The 19,251-nt window shown below is 44.6% G+C and overlaps 1 protein-coding gene across 1 annotated transcript; it reads right to left on the bottom strand.

The window, feature by feature from the left end:
* Positions 1 to 1,547: 1,547 nt before the first annotated feature.
* On the bottom strand, positions 1,548 to 17,389 carry LOC146072274 (proteinase-activated receptor 4-like). Its single transcript, XM_083179587.1, has 2 exons — positions 17,201 to 17,389; positions 1,548 to 2,734 (listed from the first exon to the last, which is right to left on the bottom strand). The coding sequence occupies exons 1-2, from the start codon at positions 17,277 to 17,279 to the stop codon at positions 1,701 to 1,703; spliced, it is 1,113 nt and encodes a 370-aa protein (XP_083035713.1). The 5' UTR covers positions 17,280 to 17,389; the 3' UTR covers positions 1,548 to 1,700.
* Between the last annotated feature and the right edge of the window lie 1,862 nt (positions 17,390 to 19,251).

Raw genomic sequence — 19,251 nt, forward strand, 5'->3', positions numbered from 1 at the left:
TCCCACTCACCCTTAATATTCTTCACAATTCCCACCCCTCTCATTACCCTCCACCCCCCTCCACCCCCCCCCCCCGCCTCCTCTTGAAATCTTGTTGCAGTAATTTATTTCACAACTATTATCAATATATCCATTCATGTTGTGGTTTATTACCAATAACACTGCCTGAATAGGTACATTTACTACTGTTTCAATTTACTCCTTAGGTAGTATATACTCCCTTGTTGAGGTGGCACTGTTTGTTGGTATCAATACTACAAGCTATGATCCTATTTTCCTGACTTAGTTTATCTCACAAGACGTGAATGGTACTTGTATGTATTCTCCTTTGTTGACTACTGTATTGTTTAATGAAAAAACTCAATAAAAATTGTTTAAAAATAAATAAATAAATAGAAGCACAATTCCCAGTATACAATACAGCTGAGATGTAGGGAAGTGGAGGAGTTGACCAGGGGCAGATTGTTGTTGGAAGAGTTGAATAGAAGTGGGAGGAGATGCGGGTATAGACGTTCGCTGAGTAGGAGGGAGCTGTAATTGAAGTGCGAGAGAAGAGGGTTATGAGAGGGAAGAGGGCCCTGCTCCTAGGATTTTACAATCTAGAGGGAGGGGGAGACAGACAGGCAATATGAGGTGCAAGCAAGGAGGCCTGAAGGCAGGAAGTGAGCAAGGCAGGGATGGCCAGGACATGAGGTGGCAGGAAGGGAATGCGGCCTCCACCCTAGGTTAAGCTTTTCAAGGTCAGGGAGAGTCTAATAAAGCAACAGAGTTCATTAAAGATCTATACAAACTCTTATATAGGTGCATGGGATGCAGTGACCAGGAGTTTTGAATTAACAAAATGTTACACAAATAAAGAAAATACAGCCTGTCCATTCACTAGGAACTACACTGAGAACACTTGTTCCTCCCAAGTGGATGCCTGCCCACACAGAGTTGTATGTAAGTCGGCTACAAAAATACTTGCGCTTCACCTATCTGTATGTTTCACTTCCCAGCTGTCTTCATAATCCTGCACACCTGCACCAATCCTATACTAGGTGCAAAAAATGTTTCTTAAAACCGATGGATATCTGATTACAATTTAGCATAACCATACTTGGCGACCCTCCCAGAGAGGCCAGGAGGCTTCTGGAAAGAAGGTCCTCCTCACGGCCCCCCAGAGAGGTGTGCAAGTCCTCCACAAGCCCCCACAATCGTAGGGACCAGAATATGCGATTTATGCTGAAACGCGTCATCAGGCCCCGCCCCTTGTTGTACAATGCCTTTAATATCACCTTTGTGCAGCATGGGTTGTGGCCACGATGACGCAACAGAAATTGCTATGCCCTCCACAGCCTACACCAGCGACACCCAGGCCCCTATCGTGTAACCCCTGCTTCGCCGAAGGTATTGCTGCGGAACAAGCCCAGTGTTACAAAATCTGCAAGATGTGTCCTCAGAACAGCCCCACACTATGAAGGTGCCCAGTGCATGTCATTTTATTTTATTGCATTGTATAATATTATGAAATCAAATTTCTAAAGAATAAAATCTTTATTGTCCAAACAGTCAATTTCTCGGTCACTATTAACGACTATCGGCAAAGAGATATATATTGTAATTAATTTAACAGATATATATTTAAATACACACATTTTATTTTGTCAGTATGGTCTGTAGATCCCAGATAAACAGTTTTTTTTCCAGGTCTTCATCTACTAATTACTTGTTCTTAGCATCTCATTATTGTCTGAAGAACATGGAATCCTAGATCTTTTAGTGCTCCCACTTGATTCGCTGTTTCCTTCTTTGTTGACACAAAGCGCATCTTTTACCGTTGTCCGGAAGTCGTTTGAAATATAATAATAGATAAAAGGGTCAATACAACTGTTAAATGACGATAAAGACAGAGCCACAGTGTACCATATATAGAGCTGATTGTGGCAATCCCAGTCTGACTCCAAGTAATGAAGGATAAGTAAAATATTACTGGGTGTAAAGCACAAAATAAACATGAGAAGCACCAAAATAATTAGTCTTATCACGTGTCCATGAGATTCCTTTTTCTTTGCCAGAGTCACCAGAATTGGCAGATAAGAAAGCAAAATGGCAACCAACGGAATGACATATCCAACGGCAAAAAGTACAATAAAATAGTTGGTGTACCATTCGTAGCCTTTGCAGTGTGGCCAGATTTCGTGGCAAGTCGTAATGACCGGAACTTTGAATGTTTTTGTCTGGGGCACAAACAGAAATACTGATACACCGGCTATTACCACCAACCAAATTCCAATGGAAATTGCCGTAGAGCTTCTCCAACCCCTCAGCCCTTTGGACAGAAAAGGATGAACCAAGGCAAAGTAGCGGTCAACACTGATGACTGTTAGAAAGAACACTGAGCAATACATGTTTCCATAGAACACAGCGGTGACGACCCGGCACAGAGCATCACCGAAAATCCAGTTGTTCCCCATGAAGTGGTAAGCAATCTTAAAGGGCAACGCCAACATAAATAACAGGTCCGCGGCCGCAAGGTTCATAAGTAAGAGGGTGGATGGGACCTTCTTGGTTTTGAAAATGAGCACCCATAAAGCAATGCCATTGGCTGGAAGGCCCAAAATGAATATGATACTGTAGAACGATGGGACAATGGTGGTTGCCATAGTAGATGCCAGATGTTCCTGGATGTCATTGTCTAAAGTTGAAGAGTTACAATTATCCAGGTGAATGACTCTACCTTTTTTCTTAACAGCTGTAAGAAAAAAGGAAACAATGATGAATTTTCATATACTTTAACATAGTATTTGCAGATGTCATAAAAAAACAAAAAAACATTCAATATACTTTTGGAAATGCTTCATGTCCTAAATGTACTGTCTATTGCCCAGGTAGGGAATCATAGACAAATCTAAGTTAAATCTTTTATTGAAATCAGTTAACCCTTTGAGTGCCAAGTGAATTCGACAAATAGGTGTGAAAATGGCAAACATTTGTATTCATCATAATGACCTATAGGGGAAAATTTACTAAAGAAAATTTGTAAAAAATAGGTGTATTTGTATCAAGAAATACACTTATTTTTGACATTTACTATCCCGAAAATACGGCAATTCGTATTCGTATTGATATCACATCAATATGACTACGAATTGCCGTAATTTCGGGATAGTAAATGTCAAAAATAAGTGTATTTCTGGATACAAATACACCTATTTTTTTACAAATTTTCTTTAGTAAATTTCCCCCGTAATGTTTACCTCATATAGGAAATGTAATCTTTTTTTTACACATTTTTTATTTGATTTTATATAATAAATGTAAGTCAAGCTGGCATTTTTAGTATCTATTTTGAACATCGCTCACAGAGATGTTGGCATTCAAATGGTTAATATAAGCAGACGGTTTATAAAAAGGGCAGTTTTGATTACTTGCCGCACACACAAAAAAAGGCATGGCCTGGTAGACTGACTGCGTGACTGCAACAAATCAGAAGGGACCTTTGGTGGGACAGGATATTTTGTTCCACTGGAATGTTGGGACTGTGATACTACATCATATTTAACGACTTGTGCACTGCCCCCTCAACAAAGAGCCACCCAAGATGTGTTGTTCCGGGAGAGTAATAAAGTATGTTCCATATGCAGCCAGCAGGAAAGATATTTGAGAAGATGTATACAACTTTCCAAAAGAGCATAAGTTGCTATCGGCAACCCTTCCACCTTCCTCTTTAGAATAATTGATGCCCCTCAACACAGTCTGGAGCGGTGTAATGTAAGGTAGTTCTAATAATAGAAGCCTGCAGAATAGTCACACTACTTTTTTGGACATGAGATTTTTCTTAGCGGTGTGAGAGATTATGTGAATGGCATAAAGGAGAGGGGTTACATTTTTAGGGGTGGTTCTTGTTGAGAGACACAAAATAACAGGGCACTAGTCAATAAAGTGCAAATCAAGGTTTGTATTGGCAGACTATAGTGAATCACTAATAGAGGCTGCTGCTCATATGCTGGGTCAGGGGTGGCAAAACTTATCTTCGAGATCTACCAATGGTTAATTTTTTCCAAGTCACCTAGTTGGTGCACAGCTGTAGTCATTACCAACTGTCACATTTCCCAGACCACCTAGCAGCGGAGGCAGGGAGGCTAAAACCCTTGCGATCTGCATCCGATTCCGAGTTGATTCCGATCCGATGTTGACTATATCGTCAACATCAGAAAGGAAATTGGACCGTGTGTACACACTATTAGGGTCCCCCAGTATTTTGGAACCAGCACTGGGCTCCGCCAGCAGTGTCATGTCACAGCCGGGGGACAATTTTTACACAAGGTTCCACAGCCAAAACATGACCATGTGGTTGGTCAGCCCTGGACGGGGTACCTGGGAGAGTGGGAACCCCCTGATAAAGGGGTCCCCCCCCCAGGCTTTATCCATCCAGGGCTGAAGCCCGACGCATGTACAGTCTACCGATAATTTGTCAGCTGCGTGGACATCGGCATTGCGTACAAATCTGAATCGGGCTCTAGGACTTTTGGAAGTAGGCCTAATACCGGCGTCACATTTAAGGCCCCCATACATTAGGACGAAGTCAGACCTAATCATCCTGACAGCTCCCCAGGGGGGTGTCAAACACGATTGTCACTTGATGTGCCAAGTTTTGCATGTGATAAATCGAATGCGATTTATCACATGCAGTCCCCGGGGAGCTGCAGGAGGGAGCCGTGAGACTAGCAGGGTGGGGGGGGGGGGGGTGCAGGGAGCCGGGCAGGGGATGAAGCTGCTGCTGTCAGTTGGTGCAGTGAGCCGGGCAGGGGATGAAGACTTGCGGGGGACGGCAGCCGTCAGCGGATGCAGGGGGATGATGCAGGAAGCCGGGCAGTAGAAGATTCTGGGCAGCGGCAGGAGCAAACTCAGCGCACTTAAATAAAAAAAAAAGCCCATACAAAATGAATAGGAAGCCATTGATTGGCTGAGGTCCACCCGACCCCATGGGAAGGTAGGCTTCTGCTGATTAAAATTATATGCAGCATGCTTATATTCTGTGTGTGAGTGAGGCTGTATCTGCATATGAAATAGTGTACATGGAAATCACTGTAACATAGCATTCCGTAGGTACAGCCACAGTCGTACACAGAATATAGGCATGTCGCATATAATTTTAATCATCAGAAGCTCCTTGTGTGCCCTGGTCACATAACAATGCAAATAAGGCGAAATTTCAGCAAAAAATGCACCCAACGTTAGCAGAACTGGCCAGGAGCTGCATGGCCTATTGAGTCAAGATGTATGAAGAAACATCTGTATCCAAGCAGAGGTCACAGTGTTAGCGGCTGTGCGAGTGCTGTCTGCGGGTGGGTTGGTTGTGCAATAGTGTTCGGCATATGTGTAAGGGGCATTATGTGTGTCATGTATAAATGCATTAATAATGTGCGATATATGAGTAACAGGCATTATGTGTGTCTTGTGTATAAATGCATTAATAATGTGCGACATATGTGTAACAGGAATTATGTGTGTCATGTGTATAAGCGCATTAATAATGTGCGACATTATAATAATAATTGTTGTTTTTTATATATTTTTTATTTGTTTTTCATTTATTTACAACACTTTAATTTATTGGTTTTTAAATAAATATTGGTAATATTTAAGATACCCATGGTGTTATATATCGTTTCTTCAATTAAGCGCTGTGTTTTTTTGTATTAGTGTTAAGTCTAGACAGCTGCCTATTGCTAGAGCCGGCCCTGCCCAACCCAGTCCTAGATGTTACCAAGTACGAAATGTGCTGGACCCAGCACATAAACAAGGGGCTTCCATAATGTCGCTTCTGACCAATTGAAATCCTTTTTCCTCCTACAATGTTGCTTAGTGACGGGAGACAGGTCAGCAAACACTTCATGAAAACAAAAACAAAAAACATCTGGAGTCTGGGAAGCCTCCAGCGGATTCCCTCCATTTGTAGGTAATGTGTTATGGTTGCATGTATGGAAGAAGTCTCAGGCTTATGCATCGGTCTAAGAGGCCTGGTATTATAATTTACTTTTATTCATAGGGCGCCAGAAGGTGTCTGCAGCACCATACAGTGGTAACAACACAATTGCATAACTATAGCACAATGATCAAACCAAGTACAGTGAGGGGGTATTGGAAGTAGCAGCTACGATAGAGAGACCCCATAATCTTCTCATGAGCAGGCAGTGATGGAAGTGGGGCGCTTACAGCACTCAATGGGGAGGGGGGATTCAATGGTACTATGTGTCCCCTGCTGGCCTTCTAAAGTAATGTGAGTCTATCAGAGCGATTCAATTGTTGCACTGATCAAATGCTCGTTTCCATTTTACGCAGCTGCGAGACAAAAGGTTTGTGCAACATTTGAAAAGCTATGACAGATGCACATTACTATAGATGGGCAGTAGGGGGCCCGTGGCAGAATTGGACCCCACCCCTCAATTAGTCTGTGCTCACTAAGTAAATATACAGAGGTTTGCAATACCAGAGAGAAAATTGGAGATGGGCATAGTGACCTGTCCAGGAAAAGTAACTCACAGCAGTCCTGGGTTGGGGAAGCCACGTCATGTAGGTGGAATGTTCTAGTTGGAGTCCCTTTGGTTTATTCTGACACGGGGCCAGATGCACTAAGCTTCAAAAGTGATCAAATGAAGAGTGATAAACAGCCAGCCAATCAGCGTCTACCTGCCATGTCACAGGCTGGGTTTGAAAAATGTCAGGCAGGAGCTGATTGGTTGGTTGTTCATCACTCTCCATTTTATCACTTTTGAAGCTTAGTGCATCTGTCCCACTATCTGTTGTCTAAATCCTCCTGTGGCTCCAGTAGCTGGAACACATAAATATAAATGCGTATGCGCAGAAGCAAAACATCTCTCCTTTGTGCAAATTTGCGGAGGAGCGAGCAGACCAGAATAAGGTCCATCATGCCTCTTCATTCATTCCCTACCCCAGGATTATGTTTTTATTATGGACGTATATTATAGACATAGCTAAAATATTTACCTTATATATTTCAGATCAGATAGACGATACGGTGTACGACTGGCCCTTGTAGAAATAAACACTGTGCTGTAACACCTCCGGGAATCTACAACTGTAGCTGCACATTAAACTCTGCGTATGTTCCATTAACAACCAGAATTCTCACAAACAAACGTCCACCTATGAATCACTCCCACGTGAGACTTTGGGTATGTATACTTTTGCACTGCTTTGTATCACAAGGCCGCTTGCTTTTTAGCTAAGTCCTGATTTTAACTCCTTGTTCCTCTTTTTGAAAGCAGCTGGAATGTAGGGTAGCACAGTAGTAAGCATTGCTGCTTTTGGCATTTGGGTTTGATTCTATCCAGGAATCGATTGTAAAGTGCAACAATATATGGGGTTGGTACAAGAGGTCGACAGACTTAAAGTCACTGTTCCCTGTGTCGACATAAGAATGTCAACATGGTCATAATGTTGCTGTTGACCATGTGGACATTCATCATGTAGACAGTGGTGACATTTGACATGTTAGGGTGTTGATATATCAGGCAACATGTAATGCTGTGGGTGTCCAGATGCCGGCTGTACGGATGGGTATGGGTATGAAGGGATTCGGTATGAAATCCCGACGGTCAAAATCCCGACAGGGTCAAAATCCCGAATGGGTCATAATACCGACAAGGACAAAATCCAGACATTTAAAATCCCGACATGGACAAAATCCAGACATTTAGAATGTACAGGTGAAACAGTCGACATGGTTTTTTTCACAGTTTTTTTACCCGAATGTCGACACGGTCGACATGGACACAGTTGGCAGTGAACCGCAGCCCCTCGCGATGCTTCGGGCGCATACAATGCGACCAATGCGATGGACCCGATTTTACATAGGGAACAATGTTAAATGGCCCACCATACCTGATTTTAATTGTATACCCTCCCTATTGGGTAATTTGTATGTGAAATGCCCCCCCCCCCCCCCCCCATTGTTAACACCACCCCACGATGAAGCCAACCCGAAGCGTTGCGAGCGCAGCGAGCCCGCGCGGGCCTGCGGTACACGTCCTCCGACCTTTTCATACAATGAAAATTGGGGTCCGGGGGGCATTTAACATTGGGTCCAATGTAAAATTGGGTCTCAGGGACCATTTCCGATTTTTTCGGACCCGAAGGATACAATAAAAATCGCTGGCGCCGTGCTAGGAAACAAGTACACATTCGGCCTATAGTCTCTGATTGCTCAGTAGTTGCCAACTCTCTTGGAATGTCTGTGAGCTCCCGGAATTGTGGGTCATCTCATGGACTCCTGAGAAGAGCCCCCCTTTCTCCCGGACCAGCCGCTTCCCCCTGCCGCAATGGCTACTGCGCATGCGCTAGATAACCACAATGGCGCCGCCAACGCAATGATGCTGCATCATCATGTTGGCGGTGTCATCGCCATTATCTAGCGCATGTGCAGTAGCCATCCCGGAAGAGAAGCAGCAGTGAGAGAAGCGGTGGCTGTAGGAGAAGAAAGCGTCGGCTGCTGGAGAAAGCTTCAGGGGTCTTCTGTAGTCGTGCAGTAAGTATCTGTGACACTCTCCCCGGATAGTTCAATGCAAAGCCCCCCTCCTCCCCCTACACCGACCTGAGTCAGTGCCTCAGTGGTCACCTTCCAAGTGCACAGTGCAAAATCTGCCTGGCTTCCACCCATCTACTACTGCATACCTCCCAACTTTCTCAATGAGAGAAAAGGGGGCTTTGGCGTATGCTAATGAGGGCGTGGCTTATGCAAATTAAAATGCACCCCCGTTTTCGGATGCAAATAGATGATGTGCGCATGCGCACAGCGTCTATTTTGTCAGATTGGGGGGGGGGCCCAACTGCCCATCCCCCGCAGCGGGACACTGCCGGCCTGCAGGAGGGACGTGGGAACGTCCCCAAAAATTGGGACGTTCCCGCGTTTAGCGGGACAGTTGGGAGGTATGCTACTGTGCTACAGAAAAATTTAATCATGTGCTGTACAGCTTCTCGCTGTCCCGGCCCTGTCCATCATCTGCCAGGCTTCTGCCGCAAAACTGGCCCGCCCACTGGTGCCGCAAGGCCTGCCCCTGGCGCTGCAAGGCCCGCCCCCTGGCTTTTACTTTTCTCCCTGACTTACATTCTCCTGGTAGCTGCTTTAACAGTGCCTTGTGGGTTCCAGCAGTCATGCGACCATCACTTTCCGGACAGTATTTCTTCACTATTTCTAATCCTTATACCTACCCCTAACTTTTCCTCTAGTGCCTAACCCTAACCTCGCCTGCTTCCACAGCCTAACCCTAATGTTGACATTCTGTTAATGCCAACTTTTCACCCGTCGACATTCGGAAAAAGTTAAAGTCAACATGTTGACAATCTAAAAGAAAAGGCCATGTACTCCACACCGCTATGAGGTAAAGCGCAACGGAATCTGCTGCGCTATATAAGAAACTGTAAATGAATAAATAAATAAATATGAGGTGAAGTAACTCCACTGACCATTAGATTCCACCCAACGGCCCAAATAACTCCTTTGTGTGCTAAAAGATGTCATAACAGAAAGTGAAAGCAGTTTTTGCAGGGACACTGATCTGTTTCAAACTAGCTTGGTATGGCGAAAGGAAGCTGTGAAGAGGAAGACAGAGATTAGAAGTAGGAGCAGATAGGCACTGGGGGTGGGGTGAAGAGCTTGTGGGCTAAAAACTGTAACAGCTCAAAGTGAAAGTAAAAAATTTCACAGCTCAAAGTGAAAGTACATTGCAGAACCTGTCATTTTGAGGGGCTTTTAACTAGTGTCAACATAATCTGTTATATATTTGCCCAGATCTATCACTCTGTGACTGTGTGTGTATAACGCTGGGCGGAGTCATGGGCGGAGTTATAGAGTGACAGATTGAGTAGCCTATCAAATAGCAAGAGAAGGAAATACCCATCTGATGATCAAACACAATGCTGTATCTACAGTAACTACATACAGTACATGCTACATGTCACTGCCCATGTGATAATCAAACAGAGAATAGATGACAGGGAACATGCTGGAGGAGAGGAGCTGACACAGGTGAGGGACAGCCGGCTGCTGGGATCAGTGTGTAGTTCTGTACTACAAATCATTCCATTCCCCACCACCATGCTGCTAGAGACTACAACTCCCGGCATGCTGTGAGGTAAAGGGCGGCCTCTGATTGGCCGGATCTCAGCTTGCCAATGGACTATGCATGTGAGAGAGGAATCTCAGCAGCAGCACTGTCCCCTGGTATGCAGCAGCAGCAGCTATGAAGAGGGCTGAGCATTATCCCAAGTGATGCCCAATACTGAGCACTGCAGCCTCCCCCTGCTCTGTGTTCCATTCCCTACCACCATGCTGCTAGAGACTACAACTCCCGGCATGCTGTGCGGTAAAGGGCAACCTCTCTCTGATTGGCCAGATCTCAGCTTGCCTATGGACTATGCATGTGAGAGAGGAAGCTCAGCATCAGCACTGTCCCCTGGTATGCAGCAGCAGCTATGAAGAGGACTGAGCATTATCTCAAGTGATGCTCAATACTGAGCAGTGCAGCCTCCCTCTGCTCTGTGCCTCTTCCTCTGCTGCCTGTAATGCATAGTTGTCTACCCTCCTGCATTCTGCAGGAGACTCCCTGAAATAGCAGCAATCTCCCTCTCTCCCTCATTAGTCTAGCAATCTCCCTCATTTCTCCTAGCCCACATTATGTAGCTGTTACATTTTTAAGTTTTTTGGAAAAAAGGAATGAGAGACAGATACATTTACATTGAATCATCAGCACCATTTCCCAGCACTTTACCAAGTATAGTATCTCTTACTGACTGCTTTGGGGCTCATCTACATTTGGATATAAATCACTTTAAAAGATTCCTCTCAGATGTAGCAGTGCACACACCCACGCTTCTAGGTGCCAGGTTCACAATCTCTTTTCACAATCTCTCCATATATGGAACTAGACACGCCCTTTGGGTGAAGCATGACACACACCCTCAATGGGGCACTGTGCAAAATTCTAACAACTATAATCTCCCTGAAACTAGGTTTCAAAAGTAGGCAAGTATGCTGCCTAGCACTACTGATATATATAGTCCAATATCATTATTCATGGAATTAATTGTGCTAACCCTGAAGCGCAATTACTTTTTGTACGATGGGGCATATTACCTACAGCAGAGAGGATGTGCTATGGGGTCCGCAGTGGCCCCATCCTTTGCAAACATTTTTATGTTTAGCCAGGAGCAAACCACTTTCTTTGATAAACCAGATGTTAGTCGACACTTGCGTCTATACACCCGCTACATAGACGACATTTTTGTCTTGTGGACGGGTGGCGAGGATTCACTGTCTGATCTATTACTCGAAATTAATGCAAGTGAGTCCTCGATTAAGTATACAGCATCTTGGAGTACCACTATGGCCAATTTCTTAGATGTAAGTGTAACGATCTGTAATAATGTTATCAGTACAGATGTTTATCTTAAAGATGTGGAACGCAATAGTTTTTTGATGGCATCTAGCCATCATCCCCCCGCCCTCAAAAGAGGGCTGCCACTGTCTCAAATGATCAGAGTCAAAAGAATCATAAGTGACTCAGACAAAGTTGAAGTGAGACTTGATGCCCTTATCGAGAAATTTATTGCTAGAGGCTATGACCTCACGGTGTTGCTTAAGCAAAAACAGCAAGTTCTGGATATGCCCAGATCCCAATTATTAAGACCCAAGCGACGGGATACCACATCGGTACTTCCATGGTCCACCACTTTTTCAGTGGCAAGTCCCATCATTAGGCATGCCACCAATGCCTTATGGCCTATTGTTAAAACCGATCCTGACCTCCCTGCTTTAAGAAATATTAGACCTATGGCAGCCTTTCGCAGAGGCCCCAATCTTAGGGACAGGTTGGTAAAAACTGATGTCACTGGGATGGGTATCTCAAGGCCACCTAATACTTATGTTAAACCTCCGGGCTGCTACAGCTGTTGGTCCTGTGAGACATGTAAGCATATGGTTAGTTGTAAAGACTTCAAACATCCACACTCTGCAAAGAGGTTTCAAATTAGATCTGTCTTTACTTGTAAAACCACACATGTTGTGTATGCTATAGTTTGTCCTTGTGGCCTTTACTATATAGGTCAAACAATACGTTCCTTCCGTGAAAGGATGGCGCTCCATCGGTCGTCAATCAACCTTTCTCTACGAGGGAGGGAGATTGACCAGCATGTGGCGCGCCATTTTAAGACCATGGGGCATTCCATCGGTGAGTTCAAACACTTTATCATCGATGGAGTCCCTGAGTCACTTAGAGGTGGCAACAGAGCAAAGAAATTATTAATAAAAGAATCCGAGTGGATTTTTCGCTTAAACACCATCTCTCCCAAAGGTCTTAACGAAAAGATTAATTGGAATAGTCTTATGTAATTTTTTCTTCCTCTAATTTTTTCTTTCTCAAATCTTTTTTCACTGTGCTTTAATGTTTAATATTATATTTGATGTATCACTTGCGTGTTTGAAAGAGTATGGTTTGTTGCTATGTGTGCCCGGATCCATGGAAATTGGTTGGGGAAATTGCATGATGTGTAGTGGGGCTGTATGTGAGCTAAACACCATCTATGCTCCATACAGCCGGGTGCACTGTCGGCATGACCTCAGCCGAGTCCTGATTCGGACAGTGGCGGCACATCCACTGTTTCTATTTGTTATGTATATATGCTGTTTTGTGTGTTTTCATGTCTATTGTTTTTATTTGTCTATCCACAGCCCCAGGTGCCTGCTTTGCCTAGTCCAAATGGAGCGATCCAGCACGTATTCTGAGCGGCAGTATACTTCCTGGCTCCTGGAACGCAAGCTACACGTTGCTTAGCAACATTAGCCAGGCGCCCTGAGACGGAAGTGCTGCGTGACGACGTCCGGGCGGCGACTCTGTGGATCCAGCAGCGCGTGAGGCTCCGTTGGTTTGTGAGTATAAAAATGTGTTTTATGTATGCTCTCATTGCTGTAGGAGTGGGCTAAGGAAGGGGCTCATACCCCGAAACGTCCCCATTCAATACAACTTTTATTTGCATGAAACCGTCTCCTGAGTGCCTTTGTCCGTGAGGATTTGGACTACTGATATATATATATACACCTTAGCACTACTGATTTATATAAATATATTTTCTAGCACTACTGAGTCATAGAGTGACAGATTGGGTAGCCTATCAAATAGCTGTGATGAGCGAGAGAAGGTGTATCCCCAGCTCCCCCCCCCCTTGATCCCCCAGCTGTATCCCAACTTTCCACCGCACTCCCCCCCCCCAACAGCATCCCCCGCCATTTCCCAGCTCCGTCTATCCACAGCTATCTGCCCATGAGAGGGCCTAGAGCCGGCACCTATCATGGGCGGCATGCTGCCTGTGACTATATCTGAGTGGCCAAAAGCAAGTGACAGGCGACGCCGCTCCCTGCTCGGCCATAAGTGCATGGAGGGGAAGCAGAGCACAGTGGCGTACAATAAATAATAGTGCTTCATACCCCGCCTACATCACCCACAGTATCCCGCACCCGCCACCCCACCCACACAAACCCCTAACCACCTTCCCCCACCCATAGCCCCTTTGCACCCAACACTCACCCACACAATAAATGGGTTCACAGGTTAAGGGGGCGATGGTGTGAAGAGTGCCTGTAGGGCGTGATGAATCACCTAGTGCATAATAACTGTCCACATTGTTATTGTTGACTTTTTGACAGCATACTTAATATATGATAGTCAAAAGTATTGGATAATACCTAGACCTTGTAACAGCGGCGTAGCCAGGATTCCCCCCCCCCCCCCCGCCGTTATAGGAGGCGCTGCCCCCCCTAGTTCTTCCAACCGCCCACGTAGAGTTAAACACCCCATTCCCCCCCCCTTTACCCCTCTGCCGCCGCCGCATTCCCGCAGCGCAGATCTCCTCCAGGCTCCGGACCGTCTCCTCCTGACGTACAGTGCTAATGAAATAATACCATCATAAAATGGCTGCCCCTAATATCAGACAGATTTTAAGGATGCTAGAGGAGGCTGCCGCCTCCTCTAGCATCCCTACAAAAACTGTCTGCTGTTAGGGGGCAGCCATATTCTGAGGGGCAGTTTTCAATAGCACTGTACGTCAGGAGGAGACGGTCCGGAGTCTGAAGGAGATCTGCGCTGCGGAATACGGCGGCAGAGGCACGAGGAGGGGTAAGGGGGGTTATTAACTGTACGAGGGCGGGCGGATGGGAGGGCGAGGGGAAGGGGAGGGGGCCGCGCTGTCTGCCCACACATCCCGGCCAGCCACACACAGCGTAACATAGCCCCGCAGCGAAGACCGGCGCCCACAGTTACTCAGCGCCTCCCCGCCATGGCGGGGGCTGCGGGGCTATAGTTACGCCACTGCCTAGTAATCTATGAATAGGCATTATTATAGTCTGGAGTATAGAAGAAAAAGGGTGACAAATATATTATTGGTTTTAACAAGGTTCAGGAGGGAAACATTTTCTAAGGAAGAGAAGTATTAGAACAGGATGTCATGCACTGACACTGGGGGGAGTGGGGTTCAGGGGAAATCTGAGGAAACATAACTTCACAGAAATAGTAGAGGACAAGTGGAATAGCCTCCCATCAAAGGTGGTAAAGGCTAAGACAGCAGAGCAATCTAGTCCTGCATGGGATAGACAGAATGATTTCCTTACAAAGAAATAAGGATCAAATAGGTTTTATTTTTAGGTATTATAAGGTTAATTAAGGGGCAGACTAGATGACCAAGTGGTTCTTATCTGCTGTCAGTGTTGTGTTTCTATTGTAAACTTTCGTGTTTCTCTTGTGCCTGATTTTTGGCTAGAAAATAAGCCTTCCCAGTGTTTGTGTGTTCTATGAAAACTGGCAGCCAGTCCTCATCTAGAGCAGATACAAGATTCAGTACCTTCCCCACCATGGCTACGTGCGCACATGCTTATTTTATTACTTTCTGAAATAATTTAACTGATTTCCGCCTGTTTCTGGAACAGTTACAAATGAGACCACAGGAAGAGGTGTCGCACTGCGTACCCCGGAGTACCACCATCAAAACAATGGTACTGAGCCTTCCATATATGTATTGGCAGCAGTGGTTTAAGCTTGTCCCAGTTGCCCGGAGTCTAGATAAATATTGCCCCCCACACCACCATTTATAAATACATGTGTGTGTATGTATATATATATATATATATATATATCAGCCACAGAAACGATATTGACAGTTTTCAATTAACTGATTCAAACATGCATGGGAGGAGAGGTGCCCCCTTGGAAGCAGAAGCCCGGCAGCAGATGAATCCATTGTCTCCCAGAGTTACACCTCTGATTGGCAGACTGGACTGGACACTGTGGGGTAAATTTACTAACGTTTATAAAAATTAAAAGAGGTAACATTTCAAATACCAACCAATCACATTCCTTCTGTCATTTCTCTATTGCATCCAAGACACAATCTGCTTGGTTGCTATGGGCAAAATCACCTCTTTATATCTTTAGAAGTTTTATTAAATATACCCATGGGAGCATAGGATGGCTTATTTATGACATTGTATACAATAATCTAGAAGTGGAAGCAAGGAAGAGGTAAGCAACTATCGACCAGTGAGCCTTACATCGGTAGTAGGGAAATTGATGGAAACACTCTTAAAACAAAGAGTTGTAGAATATCTCAAAACCAGCAATTTACAGGATCCAAAACAGCATGGGTTTACTGGGGGAAGATCATGTCAAACAAATCTTATTGACTTTTTTGACTGGGTGACTAAAGTAATAGATCAAGGTGGGGCTGTAGATGTAGCTTATCTAGACTTTAGTAAAGCTTTTGACACTGTCCCACATCGCAGACTGTTAAATAAACTTGAAAGCTTGGGATTGGATTCTAAGATAGTTGAATGGATAAGAGCGTGGTTGCAGGACAGAAAACAGAGAGTTGTAGTAAACGGAGTACAGTCAAAGGAGGGAAAGGTTACAAGTGGAGTACCCCAGGGATCTGTACTTGGACTGGTGCTTTTTAATATCTTTATTGGTCATATTGCAAATGGAATTGAGGGTAAAATGTGCCTTTTTGCAGATGACACAAAGGTATGCAACAGGGTAGACACACCAGGAGGGGTAAAACAAATGATTGAGGATCTAGGAAGATTAGAGAAATGGTCAAGAGAATGGCAACTACAGTTTAATGCCAAAAAATGCAAAATCATGCACTTGGGTCTCAGAAATCCAAAGACTCAATATAGTATAAATGGCACTATAATGGAAACTACTGAGGAAGAGAGGGATCTAGGTGTCACTATTTCAGGGGACTTAAAAGCAGGTAGGCAATGTAACAAAGCAATGAAGAAGGCAAGTCAGATGCTTGGTTGCATAGGGAGAGGTATCAGCAGTAGAAAGAAAAAAGTAATAATGCCACTGTATAGGTCATTGGTACGACCTCATCTAGAGTATTGTGTTCAGTTCTGGAGGCCATATCTCCAGAAGGATATAAATACATTAGAGACTATACAAAGAAGAGCAACTAAAATGGTGCATGGCCTACATCACAAAACGTACCAGGAAAGACTAAAAGATCTTAATATGTATACTTTAGAGCAGAGAAGGGAAAGGGGGGACATGATAGAAACGTTCAAATATATCAAGGGCTTTAACAAGGTACAGGTGGGAGACATTCTTCACAGGAAGAGGAGCAACAGAACACGAGGACATGCACTGAAACTAGAGGGAGGAAGATTCAGGGGAAATGTGAGGAAGAATTTTTTCACAGAAAGAGTAGTAGATAAGTGGAATAGCCTCCTATCAGAGGTGGTAGAGGTGAATACAGTAGTACAATTTAAACATGCTTGGGATAGGCATATTGATATCCTTACAAAAAAATAAGGATCAAATATGGTTTGAGGTAACATGTTTAAAAAAAAAGGGGCAGACTAGATGGGCCAAGTGGTTCTTATCTGCCGTCAAATTCTATGTTTCTATGTTTAAAACCACTGGGAGAAAACGCTACGCACGGATTAAGGTCCTGTACATCTGCTTTAGATCCATGAGCTATTTATTGCATAGGATCAAAGAGATTCTTCTGAAATGTGTTTTGCGTTTGCTGCCCTTAGCTATAAGCCACGGTTGGGCTATTGTGAAAGTAACATTTTTAAAATGTGTAATTTGAAGATTCAGTTTGATGACAATGAAAGTAGAATGCGCATAAAAAGAGTTACTTTTACCTTTTGCGCAGGCAGCCTCGGAGAGCGCCAGGTGGGTGCAGAGAATGGCAATGCTGCACAGCGTCCGGTGCAGAGACATTCCGAAATGCTGTAGTTTTGTATCTGTTCTTCCAGCTCCTCCGTCTCTTTCCACTCTTGCTCAATTCTTCTGTTCAACTAACGGAATACATCTATCACCAGACAGAGCCATCTGTTGCTTGCGTAAATGGAAGTTATAATGTAGACTACCTCCCCTCACATCCTTTTTCCTTAAAGGGTTGCAGTGTTACCATATTAGTTGCCTTATTGTGTGGCTAGGTGTATGACTATGTTTTATTTTCAGCTATAAATGCTACAGACTACATATCATTTGTGAAACAAGGACCCCTGTGTATCGTACTGTAAACTAAGAAGAGCTGGAAAATGTTTTTTTTAAATGTTTGTTTTATGTATTTTTTTTATATGTTTCTCATAACGCTTTCACCTCGCTGACCCGGGTCCGCCCCTTTCACACTAAACCCAGGTTGTCCATTATACACAGGGCAACCCAGGTTTATCCCGGGTTGAATTGCCAGGATGTTTATTCAGATTGGTGCTTTCACACTACACAACCTGGGTCAACCCGGCAACAACCTGGGTTATAGGTGCGGTGGCAAAGGTGTATAGGTTGCCATACACTACTACGATTTCTTGCAGCAGTGTATGGCCATCCAATACCCCTTGGTCCTTTTTATATGATGTATCGCATGCGGCTCCTATCCACGATGCTGAGAGGAAGTACAAGTCGGAGGTTGGATGTGCAAGCAGGTCTGACCTCTGGATGTGATCCGATGCGCACGGATCCGTGTATCCGATCAGATGGGTGGTCGAACACATGCGATTTTGTCCGATTTCACCTGATTTTTTTATCCATATGTCGGCATCGGGTGAAACACACTTATGCCGAATCGCATAAGTGTATAAAAAAACATTCATATCATCTTGGTCCAAGAATAAAAAATTTTATGGAGACATGGCATGTGTCCACCGTAAACAGTAAAGTGCCTTAGGCAGTGCAATAAAGTGGCTTAAGGCCCATACACACTGGGCGACTTTGAGCTGAAAGCCGCTCAAAACAGCAAGTTTGAGTGGCTTTCAGCTTAAAGCCGCCCAGTGTGTATGGCCCAGCGATGAGCGGTGAGCGCTGCTGAGCGCTCCCGCATCATCGCCAGGAATGCCGTTCATCTGCTGGTATTACCAGCAGATGAGCGGCTTTGAGAACGGCTTTGCATAGTGCTGCGCTATCCTAAGCTGTCCTCCCCCCGCTGTCGATGCTGGGCAGGGGAAAAGCCGCTCTCAGAGCGGCTTTTCCCCCAGCGATGATGGTGATCATCGCTGTCCATATACACTGGACATAGTCGCCCAGTGTGTATGGACCTTTAGGCAGTCTAAAAGATAATATCTAATGTATTATAGGTAGGTGGGAACGTTCTTACCCATAAAGATGGAGCCGCTAGTGCTATCCATACTCCGAGTCCCCTGGGTCCTAAATACTAACAGTGACTGCGGCCGATGTGTTTCAAGCCTCCTCTAGCTCTTCAAGACTCGGGCCAGTCAATGCATCGGAGCCGAGCAGCGTGTATAAGTTCCGGATAGCAGCCTTTTTACCATCTTGATCTGAGTAGCGTTCCCCCTACCTATACTGCATTCGAAATTATCTTAAAGGTGTATTGGGATTTGGGAAGGGGTTTCCTCTTCGCCAAGGGTGTGGATTATTGGATTGACAATGTTAATAGGTTGACACCACATGGTCAATTTGCATTAAGTAGGCAGATGAGAGGAGGACCACAGTTAAGTTTGAAAAGTACAAAAAGTCAACCGGGGTCATAAGGTCGATATGACAATGGGAGACAAACAAATGATCGACACAAGTTTTTTTCTGGACCAAATCTTGTATAAGTTTTACATGTTATGTGACCGCCATCAGTATAAGCATGTACATTCATGGGCTCGCTTGGCACCCCGCACTTTGGGAAAGGTGTCTCGCTCCGCTTACTACAGGTTACTATTCCTAATAGATGTCTATGTGGATA

The sequence above is a fragment of the Crinia signifera genome, chromosome 4, assembly GCF_055691185.1.
Source record: "Crinia signifera chromosome 4, ASM5569118v1, whole genome shotgun sequence".
NCBI classification, from domain to species: Eukaryota; Metazoa; Chordata; class Amphibia; order Anura; family Myobatrachidae; genus Crinia; species Crinia signifera.